The 18059-nt window shown below is 45.2% G+C and overlaps 1 protein-coding gene across 1 annotated transcript in view; it reads right to left on the bottom strand.

Moving 5' to 3' along the window:
- Nucleotides 1–18059, bottom strand: part of LOC309551103 (putative cation-transporting ATPase 13A4) — a 149152-nt gene that overhangs the window by 109536 nt on the left and 21557 nt on the right. The window contains exons 2-3 of the mRNA XM_082251549.1: nucleotides 10179–10352; nucleotides 9864–10007 (exon numbers count right to left, since the gene is read on the bottom strand). Of these exons, the coding sequence (XP_082107675.1) occupies nucleotides 9864–10007; nucleotides 10179–10352 (318 nt within the window). The remainder of the gene's footprint in view (nucleotides 1–9863; nucleotides 10008–10178; nucleotides 10353–18059) is intronic.

Below are 18059 nucleotides of genomic sequence, written 5' to 3'. Positions count from 1 at the left end.
TAGGGAGAGTACGGCTGTCTCTCCTCCTGTCAGGGGAAGCGGGTGGCCTGGGAATCCAAAGAGAGTGAAGCTGAGCTGCAGAGGGATCCAGTATGCCGAGAACCAGCAGAGACAGAGAGGGGTCCAGTTCCAGGAAAGCCTACAAAGGTTGTGAGTACTGTGGACTGCCCCTGGGGGTCTGCCTAGTGTTAGAGGGAAACCTGTGCTTTCTACCAAGAATGTAATATGTAAATGTACTATTTGTTTTCTCAAATAAATTACTACATTGTTCTAATGAGGATCCTGCACTTCTTTCTCTTTGTAGTTTAGGCTAATGGAGGTTACGCCACTCCTGCTGGGCTTAGACCAAATAGGGTTTGTTATGGGCTGCCAAGCTCCTGATGGGACTAGGAAAATGATTAACCTAATACAATTTGCAGAATTAATAAAAAAACAAAGTGTATTCCTGGCACTCAATGCCGAAATGGCTTTCAACAGAGTGCACTGGGGGTATTTATCCCAGACTCTGTTGAAGTTTGGACTTTATGGTCCTATCCATTTGGCAATTATGTTGCTGTACACTACCCCTACAGCCAGAGTCTACAACTCGGGCATGCTTTCTGCCAACTTTCCACTAACAAATGGTACTCGACAAGGTTGCCCTCTCTCTCCACTGATTTTTTCCTTGGCCATTGAGCCACTAGCGGAATATATTAGATCTGATCCATCCATTCGTGGTATCAAAGTGGGCCTGAGAGAACATAAGCTGGGTCTCTGCGCTGACGATATTATCTTAACAATAACCAAACCCAATATTTCTCTTCCCGCTATACAAAAAGGTCTCTCCTGGTTTGGAAAAATTTAATATTACAAGGTTAACATAAAATGTTATGCTCTTCCAGTTAACGTGTCTAAGACACAATGTGTACTACTAAGTCAGCTGTATCCATGCACCTGGGACTCCACGTCAATTACACATTTAGGCATCCAATTAACGTCACTTGTATCAAACCTATACAAAGTAAACTGACCCAACCTTCTTGAGTAAGTCTCAATTGAAATAGCACAAGTAAATAAAGTCCAACTCTTCTGGGTGGGAAGAAGAATAGCGGCATACAAAAGGCAAATGCTGCCTAAATTGATATACTATTTTAGGTCTCTCCCTGATATACTGTTTTAGGTTGCTCCCTATTTACAAGTTAGAAGATTTAGTAAATATAGATACTACCGACGCATATAAAATGCTCCAGATAAAGCAATTTCAGAAAAAGAATGAAGTACAGTCTATATCAGTACCTCAGAAAATATGGAAATTTCTGACGAGCAAGCTTTATAAAATGCCAAAAGGAATATATTTTTTGTATAAACAGTGCAACCATAATTTCCTAGGAAAAAAGTCAAACTCTATGCTAAGATGGGAACAGGAAATCAAAGGTTCTCAATTACACAATGGCTACAAGCCATTAAAATAAATAATAAATCATCCGCATGCATGGAAAATTGGGATAATTCCCAAAAAACCCTGCATAGGTGGTATATGACCCCACTAAGAATCAATCTTATGCATTCTGAATCCTCCCCACTCTGTTGGAGGAATTGCAATAAAAAGGGGAATTTATTACACATACTATGGAGCGGTGATATCCTTTGAGGATTCTGGACAGAGGTTTTCCTTCTCATTTCAGACCTCACGGGAGTGCGGGTACACTCTATGCCAGCTCTAGCCATAATGCCAGAACTGTGGTAGCAGATAAACTCTTTGCCGCTCGAATGACAATCGCTAAAGAATGGAAATCCCCTTATCCACTAAAACTAGAGTCAGTTGTCTTTAAAAATCAACATGCAATGTCTGATGGAAAAAATGTTAGCGTATAAAGATCAAAGAGCACACATCTACCATAGACGTTGGGATATATGGAGAGACCACAACCTAGCCTTGGTACAATTGTGAATATAGTGTATGCTTGCTAGCTAGTATTTGGGTTAGATAGAAAAAGAACAAGGAACAATTATTTTGTTACCTATTTGTTTCAGGTGGCACAGGTTCTTCTTACCTTCTTAGGGTCCTTTCACACGGGCGGTCCAATCAGATCCGCCTCTCAGTTTTTTAGGTGGATCTAATCGGATCCTCCATGCATCCCCATGGGGCAGCGGATGTCAGCGTAGACATGTCCGCTGACACCCGCTGTCATCCGCATCCGATCCTGTCCGTGAAATCCGGACAGATGTAAACCCTATTTTCCATCCGTCCAGGGGATCGGATCGGATGGGATTGGATGAGAGCAGACAGGCGGTCCGCTCTCATCCAATTCCCCACACAGTGCGGAGACGGAGCTGTCATCCGCCAGTTCAGCGGGGATCGGCGGATCGATCCCCGCAGAGCACGGTTCGCAACGGAATGTGGACCGTGTGAAAGGACCCTTAGACTTAGAGAGAGTAATAAACATGGGAATTTAACACTATCAACTCTCAAGAACTTACAGGAAGGTAGTAGCAGCATAAGGTACAGCAGTCTTGCCTGTTCACAGTGAGGACCCATTAGGGGTGATAGGCCTAGTGACTAGGGTTGAGCGGACACCTAGATGTCCGTGTTCGACGGGTTCGGCCGAACTTTAAAAAAAAGTCCGGGTCCGTGTCCCGGACTTTTACCGAACTTTTCCCGGACACCGAACCCCATTGAAGTCAATGGGGACCCGAACTTTAAGGCACTAAAATGGCTCTAAAACACCAAAGGAAAGGGCTAGAGTGCTGCAAATGGCAGCAAAACGTAATTAAGAGCATGGCAAGTGCTCTGCAAACAAATGTGGATAGGGAAATAACTTAAAACAACAAAAAAAAACAGAAAAATAAAACAATGTTCTTCTTCATCTCTGAAGGACGAGGCCCATATGGAGTAGGAGGGAGGTTAAGGTGGTGGTGGATGTGGCGGTGACATAGGCGTGCGCACAGGGTGTGCTGGGTGTGCCTGGGCACACCCTAATCACCTAGGGCACATAGCATTGCCAGTGAGGAGATGGGAAAGATCTCCCTGGGACCTGCTCTGCTCTATTTCTCCTTGCCTACAGGTACATGGCCCCGATACATTACTCTCCCTGCTGGCAAACACATGCATGTGTATTTCAACTTTGGGGTGCACACCTTAATGCAATAGGCTGCGCACACCTATGGGCGGTGTAGGTGGAAGCGGCGGTGGAGGAGGACCAGGGCCGGATTAACAGCATCATGGGCTTGGTGCTGAGGATTTTGAAGGGCCTTAAGGGCCGTGCCTTGCCATGCACCCAGAGGAGGAAGGGTGCAGCCATGCATGCCTAATTCAACATGGGATGCTGTCTCTGAAGCCCATAAACACATCCATGCATCGCCAACTGTCCCTCCTTGTCCGGCCTTCACGCTGTGTGGGGAGGTTCTGAGGGTGCTGCCTGGGGAAGCGAGCATAGAAGCCAGACTTCTGTGTTTACAAGTGACAGAAGAGCGGTAACAGTGAATATGGCCAACCCGGGGCCTATATAAAAGGTAGGGGCCTGGAGCTGCAGCTCCAATAGCCCCTACATTAATCTGGCCCTGAGGAGGAGGACGAGGTAGCCAACACTGCTTCTTTTCACAAATTTTAAATGAGGGTACACCCCAAAAGAGTGAGAAAGAGCAAAAATGGAACAATGGGTGGGTAAGGTCGGTATCCATTGCTATTCTGCATAAGGTACGGAAAAGTCCCGTGGGATCCATGCCTGGTTCATTTTAATGAACGTGAGCTTGTCCACATTGTCTCTGGACAGGCGGCTGCGCTTGTCTGTTATAACGCCCCCAGCCGTGCTAAATACCCGTTCAGATAATACACTGGCTGCAGGGCACGCCAGCACCTCCAAGGCGTAAAGGGCAAGCTCAGGCCATGTGCCCAATTTGGAGACCCAGAAGTTGAAGGGGGCAGACCCGTCATTCACTACATGTAGGCGTGTGCACACATACTGCTCCACCATGTTGGTAAAATGCTGCCTCCTGCTAAGACGTTCCATCTGAGCTGCTGGTGCTGCTGTTTGTTGTGGCGTGCTGACAAAGCTTTTCCACATTTCGGCCATGCTAACCCTGCCTTCTGAGGTGCTGGCGGTGCCCTGGTTGCGTTGGCGACCTCCTCCTCCTCCTCCTCTGCCTTGTGCTTCCACTGTGGCCCCGCTGTCAGATGGGAATGCCAGCAGCATGGCGTCTACCAGCGTGCGCTTGTACTCGCGCATCTTGCGATCGCGCTCCAGTGAGTGAATTAAGGACGGTACGTTGTCCTTGTAACGGGGATCCAGCAGCGTGGCCACCCAGTAATCAGCACAAGTTAGAATGTGGGCAACTCGGCGGTCGTTGTGGAGACACTGCAGCATGTAATCGCTCATGTGTGCCAGGCTGCCCAGAGGCAACGAAAGGCTGTCCTCTGTGGGAGGTGTATGGTCCGTGTCCTCTGTATCCCCCCAGCCACGCACCAGTGATGGCCATGAGCTGGCCTGGGTGCCACCCTGCTGTGAACATGGTTCCATCTCCTCCTCCAGCTCCTCCTCCTCCTCATCCTCCTCATCCTCCAGAACTGTGCCCCTGCTGGACAATTGCGTCCCTGGCGTTTGCGTGTGCAGGAACCCACCCTCGGAGCCCCTTGCGAATGACTGCCCTGAAAGCCTTGGAAATGTTACCTCTTCATCCTCCTCCTCCTCCTCATCCTGTGCCACATCCTCTTCCATCATCGCCCGAATTGTTTTTTCAAGGAGGCATAGAAGTGGGATAGTTAAGCTGAGAACGGCGTCATTGCCACTGGCCATGTTGGTGGAGTACTCAAAACAGCGCAACAAGGCACACAGGTCTCGCATGGAGGCCCAGTTAAATTAAATAGCGGAATAGAAAATATGATCCAAAAAAAGTGTATGTATATCACACGTACACAACCACACTAGGCCCCAATTACTATTGTTTGTACCCCTAAAAGGCTAGATGAGGAGTAGGGGGAGTATGGAACAGGCAGCACCCTCAAACCTTCAGAAGTATGAGATGAACCCCAACAACTTGGAAAGGTGGATCTCTCTCACACGTACCGACACAGACTATCCCGCAATTCAATTGATCCTCAAAGGTTTTTATTGAATAGCGGAATAGGAAATATGATCAAAAAAAGTGTATGTATCTCGCACGTACACAACCACACTAGGCCCCAATTACTATTGTTTGTACCCCTAAAAGGCTAGATGAGGAGTAGGGGGGGTATGGAACAGGCAGCACCCTCAAACCTTCAGAAGTATGAGATGAACCCCAACAACTTGGAAAGGTGGATCTCTCTCACACGTACCGACACAGACTATCCCGCAATTCAATTGATCCTCAAAGGTTTTTATTGAATAGCGGAATAGGAAATATGATCAAAAAAAGTGTATGTATCTCGCACGTACACAACCACACTAGGCCCCAATTACTATTGTTTGTACCCCTAAAAGGCTAGATGAGGAGTAGGGGGGGTATGGAACAGGCAGCACCCTCAAACCTTCAGAAGTATGAGATGAACCCCAACAACTTGGAAAGGTGGATCTCTCTCACACGTACCGACACAGACTATCCCGCAATTCAATTGATCCTCAAAGGTTTTTATTGAATAGCGGAATAGGAAATATGATCAAAAAAAGTGTATGTATCTCGCACGTACACAACCACACTAGGCCCCAATTACTATTGTTTGTACCCCTAAAAGGCTAGATGAGGAGTAGGGGGGGTATGGAACAGGCAGCACCCTCAAACCTTCAGAAGTATGAGATGAACCCCAACAACTTGGAAAGGTGGATCTCTCTCACACGTACCAACACAGACTATCCCCCAATTTAACTGATCCCCAAAGGTTTTTGATTAAATAGCGGAATAGAAAATATGATCCCAAAAAAGTGTATGTATATCACACGTACACAACCACACTAGGCCCCAATTACTATTGTTTGTACCCCTAAAAGGCTAGGAGTAGGGGGAGTATGGAACAGGCAGCACCCTCAAACCTTCAGAAGTATGAGATGAACCTCAACAACTTGGAAAGGTGGATCTCTCTCACACGTACCAACACAGACTATCCCCCAATTTAACTGATCCCCAAAGGTTTTTGATTAAATAGCGGAATAGAAAATATGATCCCAAAAAAGTGTATGTATATCACACGTACACAACCACACTAGGCCCCAATTACTATTGTTTGTACCCCTAAAAGGCTAGGAGTAGGGGGAGTATGGAACAGGCAGCACCCTCAAACCTTCAGAAGTATGAGATGAACCCCAACAACTTGGAAAGGTGGATCTCTCTCACACGTACCAACACAGACTATCCCCCAATTTAACTGATCCCCAGAGGTTTTTGATTAAATAGCGGAATAGAAAATATGATCCCAAAAAAGTGTATGTATATCACACGTACACAACCACACTAGGCCCCAATTACTATTGTTTGTACCCCTAAAAGGCTAGGAGTAGGGGGAGTATGGAACAGGCAGCACCCTCAAACCTTCAGAAGTATGAGATGAACCCCAACAACTTGGAAAGGTGGATCTCTCTCACACGTACCAACACAGACTATCCCCCAATTTAACTGATCCCCAGAGGTTTTTGATTAAATAGCGGAATAGAAAATATGATCCCAAAAAAGTGTATGTATATCACACGTACACAACCACACTAGGCCCCAATTACTATTGTTTGTACCCCTAAAAGGCTAGGAGTAGGGGGAGTATGGAACAGGCAGCACCCTCAAACCTTCAGAAGTATGAGATGAACCTCAACAACTTGGAAAGGTGGATCTCTCTCACACGTACCAACACAGACTATCCCCCAATTTAACTGATCCCCAAAGGTTTTTGATTAAATAGCGGAATAGAAAATATGATCCCAAAAAAGTGTATGTATATCACACGTACACAACCACACTAGGCCCCAATTACTATTGTTTGTACCCCTAAAAGGCTAGGAGTAGGGGGAGTATGTAACAGGCAGCACCCTCAAACCTTCAGAAGTATGAGATGAACCCCAACAACTTGGAAAGGTGGATCTCTCTCACACGTACCAACACAGACTATCCCCCAATTTAACTGATCCCCAAAGGTTTTTGATTAAATAGCGGAATAGAAAATATGATCCCAAAAAAGTGTATGTATATCACACGTACACAACCACACTAGGCCCCAATTACTATTGTTTGTACCCCTAAAAGGCTAGGAGTAGGGGGAGTATGGAACAGGCAGCACCCTCAAACCTTCAGAAGTATGAGATGAACCCCAACAACTTGGAAAGGTGGATCTCTCTCACACGTACCAACACATACTATCCCCCAATTTAACTGATCCCCAAAGGTTTTTGATTAAATAGCGGAATAGAAAATATGATCCCAAAAAAGTGTATGTATATCACACGTACACAACCACACTAGGCCCCAATTACTATTGTTTGTACCCCTAAAAGGCTAGGAGTAGGGGGAGTATGGAACAGGCAGCACCCTCAAACCTTCAGAAGTATGAGATGAACCCCAACAACTTGGAAAGGTGGATCTCTCTCACACGTACCAACACAGACTATCCCCCAATTTAACTGATCCCCAGAGGTTTTTGATTAAATAGCGGAATAGAAAATATGATCCCAAAAAAGTGTATGTATATCACACGTACACAACCACACTAGGCCCCAATTACTATTGTTTGTACCCCTAAAAGGCTAGGAGTAGGGGGAGTATGGAACAGGCAGCACCCTCAAACCTTCAGAAGTATGAGATGAACCCCAACAACTTGGAAAGGTGGATCTCTCTCACACGTACCAACACAGACTATCCCCCAATTTAACTGATCCCCAAAGGTTTTTGATTAAATAGCGGAATAGAAAATATGATCCCAAAAAAGTGTATGTATATCACACGTACACAACCACACTAGGCCCCAATTACTATTGTTTGTACCCCTAAAAGGCTAGATGAGGAGTAGGGGGAGTATGGAACAGGCAGCACCCTCAAACCTTCAGTATGAGATTGTGTTCACTGTACCCCACAAAGATTGAGTTCACTGCACCCCACAATGATTGTGTTCACTGCACCCCACAAAGATTGTGTTCACTGCACCTCACAAAGATTGTGTTCACTGTACCCCCCAAAGATTGTGTTCACTGCACCCCACAAAGATTCTGTTCACTGTACCCCACAAAGATTGTGTTCACTGCACCCCAAAAAGATTGTGTTCACTGCACCCCAAAAAGGATGTTGTTCACTGCACCCCAAAAAGGATGTTGTTCACTCCACCCCAAAAAGATTGTGTTCACTGCACCCCACAAAGATTGTGTTCACTGCACCCCAAAAAGATTGTGTTCACTGCACCCCAAAAATGATTTTGTTCACTGCACCCCAAAAAGGATTTTGTTCACTGCACCCCAAAAAGGATGTTGTTCACTCCACCCCAAAAAGATTGTGTTCACTGCACCCCAAAAAGATTGTGTTCACTGCACCCCACAAAGGATTTTGTTCACTGCACCCCAAAAAGATTGTGTTCACTGCACCCCAAAAAGGATGTTGTTCACTGCACCCCAAAAAGGATTTTGTTCACTGCACCCCAAAAAGATTGTGTTCACTGCACCCCACAAAGGATTTTGTTCACTGCACCCCACAAAGATTGTGTTCACTGCACACCAAAAAGGATTGTGTTCACTGCACCCCAAAAAGATTTTGTTCACTGCACCCCAAAAAGATTGTGTTCACTGCAGCCCAAAAAGATTGTGTTCACTGCAGCCCAAAAAGATTGTGTTCACTGCAGCCCAAAAAGATTGTGTTCACTGCAGCCCAAAAAGATTGTGTTCACTGCAGCTCACACACAGAAAAATGGATGTGGATCACTGACACCTGCCTATCTCCAATCCCACACCACACAGCAATATCGATTGTAGTTTGTAGAACACAGTTTCCCTAAAATTCAGCAGACTCTGTCCCTAACAGGATTGAGAAGAGATCGTAGATCAGGATTGAGTGCAGACCCCACCCCCCACACAGCAATATCGATTGTAGTTTGTAGAAGACACTGACCCTATATAATTCAGCAGACTCTATCCCTAAAATGCCTACAACTCGCCCTGCCTAAACACTCCGACCTGTCCCTCAATTCTATCCGGACACAAATGTTTTTTTCCTGCCTATCTTTCCCTAATCAGCAGCCAGCACGTTGATGTGTGCTCTGTCCCTGAATCTAAGCAGCATAATGACGCCGCTGCGGCTGCCTCGAACTTATAAAGACTTGGTCACATGCTTCAGACGGCCAATCACAGCTACTGAGACATTTGCAGGCATGGCTGGGATGGCTTAAGGCACACCAGTTAAACGATTGTTGATTGGCTGTTGAAAGCCCGCCATGAAAAGAGCGCCAAAGCATGCAAAACCCGGAAATAAAACGACCGAACACGGATTTTTACCCGAACATACAGTAAAGTGTCCGTGTCCGTGTTCGGGTACAAAAAATCCAATTATTCGGTACGAACACGAATAATACAGTCCGTGTTCGCTCAACACTACTAGTGACAGTAACAAAGGTAAAACCAATAATTGTTAACTATTTTCCCAAGACCTGACAAAATATATCTTCTGTTTTGTTGTATCAATATACCTGTGGCACTAGTTTATTTGTGTTAGTGAATGATATTCATGAAGTCACTACTATAAATGTAATAATTTTTGTTTGTTATTCAAATACTCAATAAAAACAAAATGGTTATAAAAAAAAAAAGGAATCGTTTTGACCCAAGTCCATTTCATGCAGAAGCCAAAGACTGTCAACTGTATTACCAGTATTAACAATTGAGATATAATAAAAATCATTAGTATTGCTGAGTTCATACATGCTATTAAGGAATTATACAATAACTTACTTTAAGATCTGGTCTTCTTATAGCTCTATTTACTGTGGAGTTTTCATCAGACATGATGGAACATGGCGACCCACTCAGCAAATCTTTAAACTCATCTAACATAAACCAGCGTACTTTCTTCCTAGTGTATTTCTTCCTTTCATCCTAGATAAAATGGTGGAAATGCAGATGGGGTGAAATGTCTGGTAACACTGCCAACAATAGAAAGCAATGAGATTATATCTAGTTGGTGTATATAAACAGCATTTGCAGTTAAACGCTCATAATAGATTGCAGTTTTATATACCTGGACATGGAAATAGAAAATGTACTTACAGTTGTTCTGAGTAAAACCACATTGGCTTTCTCCAAAGAGGATGGAACACAGTTCGCCCACACACTCCACTCTGGCTTCCAATAAAAGAGCAATAGAAGAATCCCTCCTGACAGGCAGTAACCAATCACACACAGGACAATCCAAAGTATGCTCACTCTATAGCCAAAAATTTCCTATTGTCAAAACACAGTACACAGAAAGATTTAATTCTGAATCAAAAATAACCATAACCAACCACAATAAATATGTAACTGTTTTAAAGAGTATCTATATACCTGTATACAAAACCAGCTAGCTGCTAATTGTTGGTACAATTTTAAATATTAGCACTAGTGTTTGGCGAGCAGTTCAGATTGAACATAAGTTTGGCCCAACACCCAAATTTGCGGGGAGCTCGTGGGATGTTCACCTGCTGAGCACCCCACAATGCACTGCATGCTGGTCCACTAGTGAGCACTGGTCAGGTTCAGGGCACAGAGCACTGTCAGAGCCCTGACTGGACAAAGTCACGATGACTTTGCCCAATCATGGCTAAGTTCTCATAGTCACACACCACACTATAAAAGGTTCCTCCCCACAGGAACCTTTTGCAGTGTGTTGTCAGAATGGAGCTAGATAGAGCAGGGCTCGGTTAGCTTCTAGCTAGTTAGTGTCAGTGTAAAATGTCAGTTGAGTGTTAGTGTAATATTAGTGTAGTGTGTCAGTGTAGTGTGAGTATAGTGTAGTGTCGGTGTAGTGTGAGTATAGTGTAGTGTGGAGTATTTGGTTCCACTTTATTGCATGCTGTATTTGTCCATCTACACAAGTCCTAAAGGCATCTTATGGTGCTGGGCAGGACTTGATTTGTTAAAAGTTTAAAAAGAGCACAGGTTCACTTTAAAATAAAAAGCTGTGTCAAAAGCTTACAGTGCATATCACTGATTTATACATACAGTGCATATTATGGGCATGATATTTTTGTATATGGACCGTCCATACAGCCACTAAGTCTTTACTGCGTCAAATTTCTCTTTGAGGTCAGTCCTGGGAAAAAAGGTTTAGGGACAAAGAGAAAATCCCAAATAGCCTCATCCCACCAGAAGTCTCTCTTGGCCTCTATGTTCAACATGACCTCCCTAGGAGCGTATGGATAAATATAGCCATACTTCATAGCTACCTTGCGTTGCATCCATCGCTGCATTCTTGAGAGCCTGGGAAGGGTCTTCCTGTTGCCTCTTCCAGGCAAGTTACCTCTCTGTTGATCAGGGAGCTATACGCTTCATTTTGGTCCTGACTCCTGAGCCCGGGCATAGTTTGTAGGAGGGGTGAGGTCTGGGACCCTTTTAGTGTAGGCCTCACAAAACCCCAACTTTTCTGCCTGCTCCCCTCTTTCAATGGACTCCTGAGTCTCTTTATCAGGCACATTACTGGTTACAGGGCTTGGTGAGCTGCTCCCAGCTTCAGAACCCTAATCCCATTCCATTTCATCCTCGGATCTCCAATCATCAATCCCTTCCTCAAAAGATCCGTACTTATACTGAAAGGAGAAAGAACCCCAGCTTCTTCCTTACTACTCCGACTGGTCGGTGAGGCCTTAAAGGCCACAGGCCATTTTTGCTGAGATATAGGAACACGGGCAGACCTTCTTTCTGCTGCGGTGGATTCCTGTGCATCCTCTGGCCACCTCCCGGCCTGCTGAGCTAACTAAGTCTCCTGTACTAACAAAGCTGGACTACTGTCAGTCTGCATGGTCTCCAACTTCATCAGCACTCTGATCATGCCCCTCCCGCCTCCGCGGAGGAAAATGGACTCCGTACCTGTCACTTCCTGAGTGAGCCCCGACACCCAAGCCACACACATCTGCCTGGGCCGGCCTTCACTCTTCTCCGCCTGCAGCAGCACGTAGCCGCAATGCCCACACTGACTCCATGCTTGCACCTTCTTAGTGACTCTCTCACACTGAGGACATACCGTGCCAAGGTACTCCAGACCTCCTCCTGTGCACAGCGCCAGTCTTCCTTCAGGCAGCATCCATATGCCCGTGTCCCATACGAAAATGGGGTTCGACTTCCCGGTCTGCTCCTGGATCTGCCCAGCAGGTTCTCCGCCAGTGGGTGAAGCGATCATGGCTGCGCACTTTCCCTCTCCAAGCAACTCCATGGTGCTTCTCCTCGCATGTGTCTCCCTCTCAGCCACACCCGAAGGGGGGAGTATTATTTGGGCTCCCCTAGTCACTCCTGATTGGCTGGGCGCGACCGACGTCTCAACCCATACTCCTGGTTTGGCGGTCGCTCCTCCTGCCAGGCAGTGCCTTCTGTTCTGGATCGCACTTTCCCACGCGGTGCAACAACTCCTCCCATGCCATGCCCTCTCTCTCTAGCCTGCAGGGAAGTTGCTGCAAAGCGGACCATGCCCCTCGCCAGACATGCATCCACTCTTCTTACTTGCAACAGGGCCCCAGCTGCGCCTCCCTCTCCTGGAGACAGCTTTCCCTCTTTGCCAGGCAAGAGAATTGTCCCGCGGTCACATGCACGGTCAACAGTCCTCTCCCCGGAACATGTGCAAGTGAGGCCCATCATACTGTCTCTGAAGATAGTCCCACTGCCCCTCCCGGCATGGCTAACTGCAATCTTCACAGTATCACTGCAATTGCTGTATACAACAAATGTCCCGCTGTCATAAGCATGGTCAACATCAGTCTATATAGCCTGCACACACACCTGGCCCCTGGCACCTTGCTCCTCGTGCCCCTGGTCACCATTTTCTTTGTCCACTCCTGGACATTTCTCTGTTAAGCAGCTGCAGCTTTTATTCACTGGCATACACCTCTTCCCTGCTCTCCAATACTTGATAGCAGAGTACATCTCATAACTGAAGTGGAAGGTTCCCGCCATTTTGCAGTATTGACTGGAACATTTCCATTGCCACGGGCAACCTTCCATGTGCACATCAATCTTCATCCCACTCTCCCTGTCTCCTGCAGAGCTGACCTCACACTTGTCTTGGGTTTTGGAGTAAAGTCCCGGGCACAAAAATGGAGATTTTGACTTTCTGTTGTGGCCGTTGCTGTTAGCAACCAGCCTGGTAACCCAGGGGGAAATCCCGGACAAGCCCCCAAATGTAGCAGGATTCCCAGCCATTTTGCAGTATTGACTGGAACATTTCCATTGCCACGGGCTACCTTCCATGTGCACATCAATCTTCATTCCACTCTCCCTGTCTCCTGCAGAGCTGTCCTCACACTTGTCTTGGGTTTTGGAGTAAAGTCCCGGGCACAAAAATGGAGATTTTGACTTTCTGTTGCGGCCGTTGCTGTTAGCAACCAGCCTGGTAACCCAGGGTGAAACCCGGACAAGCCCCCAAATGTAGCAGGATTCCCAGCCATTTTGCTGGATATGGGTCTTCCTGGGTCACTGGGTGCAACAAAAGTACCTTTGTGCATGTTTCTTAAAGTGTGAACACTGAGACAATGACCAGTCCAGTATCTTTGGGTTTTTTTGTATTTATTGAGAACTTGGATGGGAGAAGGGAATGAGTGGGATACTCCTTTGGCTCAACTATGCACAATTTGCTAGGTACAACTGTGAAATGCCGATTGGCACTGACTTGACGCTGGCTAGATGCCGGTCAATGCCGGTTGACGCTGGTTAACGCTGGCTTGCTGCCTGTTAACTCCAAACTGACTTTGGACTGATTTCTTGCATAAAGAAGTCCTCTTTAAGCTCCCTTAAGCACTCCTTGCTGAGGTAGCTACTTGTACTACTGCTGCGCTGCTAAACACTTCAGGGCCCGCACCAGCACCCTCTTTCTCTCACTTAACTTCCGGGCTTAGACACTGGCACCCCCTTTCTCTAAGCCTTCTCCACTCGTTAGCTGGCTCCCGGATCCCTCTCACCTTCTGGAGTGGTCCCCTCTCCTAGGCAGACCCCTGGGCGGTTTTGAGTACTCACAACACTGTTTTTCCCCAAAATTTTTGCCCAGCAGCTCCACTCGGTCCACAGCACTCTGGATCCCTCCTCCGTCACCCTCCTCCTGGGACTCTGCTTCCCACCAAAGACGCCCTGCCCCCCTCAGACTTATAGCCCATCCCAGGGTGCATTACAGCAAACTCCGCCCACTGAGCCCTGGTGTGCTATTGGCTAGGTTTCCTCCACTGTACAATAAGAGCCCTCATTGGAAACAGTGGGGAGACTCCCCAGGCTCAACAGGTCACACCTGGAAGCATGTGACAGCCTAACTAAATGATCATGCCCCCCTAAAATGCAGACAGGGCCACCCATTTGCTCTCTCCTAGCACCTACCTAGGAGGGTGCTACAATTCTAAATTAATTACTTTGTTTACACCTACTGTATCGCCTTCTGGCAAACATAGTATTGCTTGACAATTGTCAGAAAAGCAAATGCACAGAGCCAGGACCTAAAGCTGTATTAAACCCAAAAGACATTTATTATATTGCAGGTTGCAAATTTTCAAATGTGATAGCTGCATTATTTTACATTTTTGGTTTTGAGTTTAATACTGCTAAAAATTTAACATTAGGCACATTAAGCCTGTGCCTGCAGACAGTACAAACTAAGGGATGACTTTTCCTATATACGCAATTTTTCTTTTATTATCAGCAGACATACAACCATGTCATGTACAGCCATGGCCAAAAGTTTTGAGAGTGACACAAATAATAATTTTCACAAAGTCTGCTGCTTCAGTATTTTTAGATCTTTTTGTCAGATGTTACTATGGTTTACTGAAGTATAAGTACAAGCATACGTGTAGTTTTGCATATGTTTCATAAGCGTCAAAGGCTTTTATTGACAATTATATTAAGTTTATGTAAAGAATCAATATTTGTAGTGTTGCTCCTTCTTTTCAAGATCTCTGCAATTTGCCCTGGCATGCTGTCAAATCAAATTCTAGGCCACGTCCTGACTGATTGCAGCCCATTCTTGCATTAACAATGCTTGGAGTTAGTCAGAATTTGTGGGATTTTCTTTGTTCACCCGCCTCTTGATAATTGACCACAAGTTCTCAATGGGATTAAGGTCTGGGGAGTTTCCTGGCCATGGACCCAAAATTTCAATGTTTTGTTCCTTAAGCCACTTAGTTATCACTTTTGCCTTATGGCAAGGTGCTCCATCATGCTGGAAAAGGCATTGTTCGTCACCAAACTGTTCTTGGATGTTTGGGAGAAGTTGCTCCCAGAGGATGTTTTTGTACCATTCTTTATTAATGGCTGTGGGCAAAATTGTGAGTGAGCCCACTCCCTTGGCTGAGAAGCAACCCCACACTTGAGTGGTTTCAGGATACTTTGATGTTGGCATGACACAGGACTGATGGTAGCGCTCATTCAAACCAAATAAGAGTTTACCAATTCTAGAGACAACGTTTCACATCCCAAAATTAACCACTTTAAGACTGGAAGGATTTGCCCCCTTCCTAAAGAGGCCCTGTTTTGCGATTCGGCACTGCGTTACTTTAATGGACAATTGCGCAATTGTGCGACGCTGTACCCAAATAAAATTGATGTCCTTTTTTCCCACAAATAGAGCTTTTTTTTGGTGGTATTTGATCACCAGTGCGATTTTTATTTTTTGCGCTATTAACAAAAAAAGAGCGACAATTTTGAAAAAGAAAAAAAAAACATTATTTATCACATTCTGCTATATGACATTCTCAAAAAAAAAATTTAAAAATCGAAATGTTTTAACATTTTAGGCCAATTTGTTTTCTGCTACATATTTTTGGTAAATAAAATCGCAATAAGCGTATTTTGATTGGTTTGCGCAAAAGCTATTGTGTCTACTAACTACAGGAAAGATTTATATAATTTTTATTGTTTTGTTTTTTACTAGTAATGGCGGTGATCTGCGATTTTTTTGCGGGACTGCGACATTGCGGCAGACAGATCTGACACACTTTTGGGGGGACCAGTGACATTACTACAGTAATCAGTGCTAAAAATATGCACTGTTACTGTAATAATGACACTGGCATGGAATGGGTTAACATTGTGGGTGATCAAGGGGTTAAATGTGAGCCTAGGGGAGTGATTCTAACTGTGGGGGAGCGTGGCTTCTGAAATGACCATAGAGAAATGTGATCCTAAATAGAAGGATCACATGGGCTTTATGATCATTCCAAGGAGAAGAACGGTCAGCTGTGTTTATAACAGCTGACCGTTCTTCTCCCTCAGCGGGAAACGATCGCGGATGTCAGGCGGCAATCGGAGCCACCTGTCTGCTGCATCGGCTTCCCTGCTGACGGTGGGTGCTCGCCCCCTATCCTCATGCTCGCGAGCACCGTACATGTACAGCGATTTGCCTGGGAGCGCCTGCCTGCCGCCGTATAATTGCGAGGATGGGCACTAGTAGAGTGTAATATTGTGTTTCCAGCAGTTTCCTTGCGATATAGAGTGGTATATAAAGATCCATCCGGATTTAGAAAAAGGCTAATATCCAAAAAGAGAATAGATTGTGTGTCAAATTGCATTGTAAATTTTAGATTAAACTGGTTTTTAGCTAGAAAAGTCATGAACTGTGTAAGTTCAATAGGGGTCCCCGTCCAGACGACCAGCACATCGTCGATGTAGCAATGCCACAATCAAATGTGGCAAAGATAGACTGAAGCAGCGTCGTCTGAGAAGAGGGACCTTTCCCAACCCCCCAGGTACAGGTTGGCATACGATGGGGCACAGCACGTCCCCATCGCAACCCCCTGCACCTGGAGGTGTGTGGTTCCACTGAAAACAAAGATGTTGGATTTGAGGACATGGTCCAACAATATGATCACAAAGTCTGCCAATGGCCAATTTCGAACAATCCTGTTCCCGAATAAAAGTGGAAATAACTTCCACTCCTTTATTGTGGGGTATACTCGAATACAGAGCTTTGATATCGATAGCTACTAGTAGTGCTCCTTCTGGAACAGTTAGGTCTTTAACAACCTTCAGAAGTTCCAATGTGCCTTTAAGGTAAGAGGGTAATCTTACTACATGAGGTCTAAGCTGCCTATCCACAAATCTACAAGCCATTTCAGTTTGACAGCCAATACCCGAGACAATTGGACTTCCAGGGGGTTTGTGCAGACATTTGTGCACTTTTGAGAGGGAACAAAATGTGGGTGTAATAGGCCATTTCACTTTTAAAAATTTATAGAGATCTTGGTCAATTATATGTTGATGGTATGCATCCCCAATGAGAGACCTAAAATGTGTTCCCATGTCATCAATTAGGTTCTGGGACACCACCTTGTACCATTCTGAATTTGACAGGAATGTAGTGCATATGTTCTTATAATGACCTCTGACCATACCGACCACATTGCCCCCCTTGTTGGAGGGTTCAATAACAATCTGGTCATTATGGATAAGGTCATCAAGGGCCCTCCATTGTAATGATGTGAGATTGGGGGTAGGATATGATCGCAAGGATTCGTTATCTATTTCTTTCACTGTTTGTTTCAGAAATGCCCATACTGCAGGACAGGTCTGAAGTTTAGGATGTTTTTAGATTTAGCTTTGAATTTCACAGGGCTTGGCTGGGGGTGTGAGTCCTCATAACTTGAAGAAGAGGAATCTGTCTCTTGGTTTGTTTTGCTCTGTTCATTCTCATCTAGGAGTTGGATCAGTATTTTTAATGCATTTTTTAATTTAATTTTTAATGGACTTTGAAATCTTTATACATGTCCTCATCTCGAGTAAAAGCTGTTTCTCGCTCCTTGTCAAATATGTATTTAAAAGTCAAGTTCCTTGCAAATAGATGTAAATCCTTGACTAGTTCGAACTTATTAGGTCTTTGAAGGGGGCAAAATCTTAAGACAAAAAAGAATGACCGCACTTCTGATGAATTTTCAAGGAAAGGAGTATCTTTATTCCACATCAATCAAATGGCAGGTACAGGTACAC

The sequence above is a fragment of the Pelophylax lessonae genome (genome assembly GCF_965119305.1).
Source record: "Pelophylax lessonae genome assembly, chromosome: 3".
In the NCBI taxonomy this organism is placed as follows: domain Eukaryota; kingdom Metazoa; phylum Chordata; class Amphibia; order Anura; family Ranidae; genus Pelophylax; species Pelophylax lessonae.
This window is presented reverse-complemented; position numbering and strand designations above follow the sequence as displayed.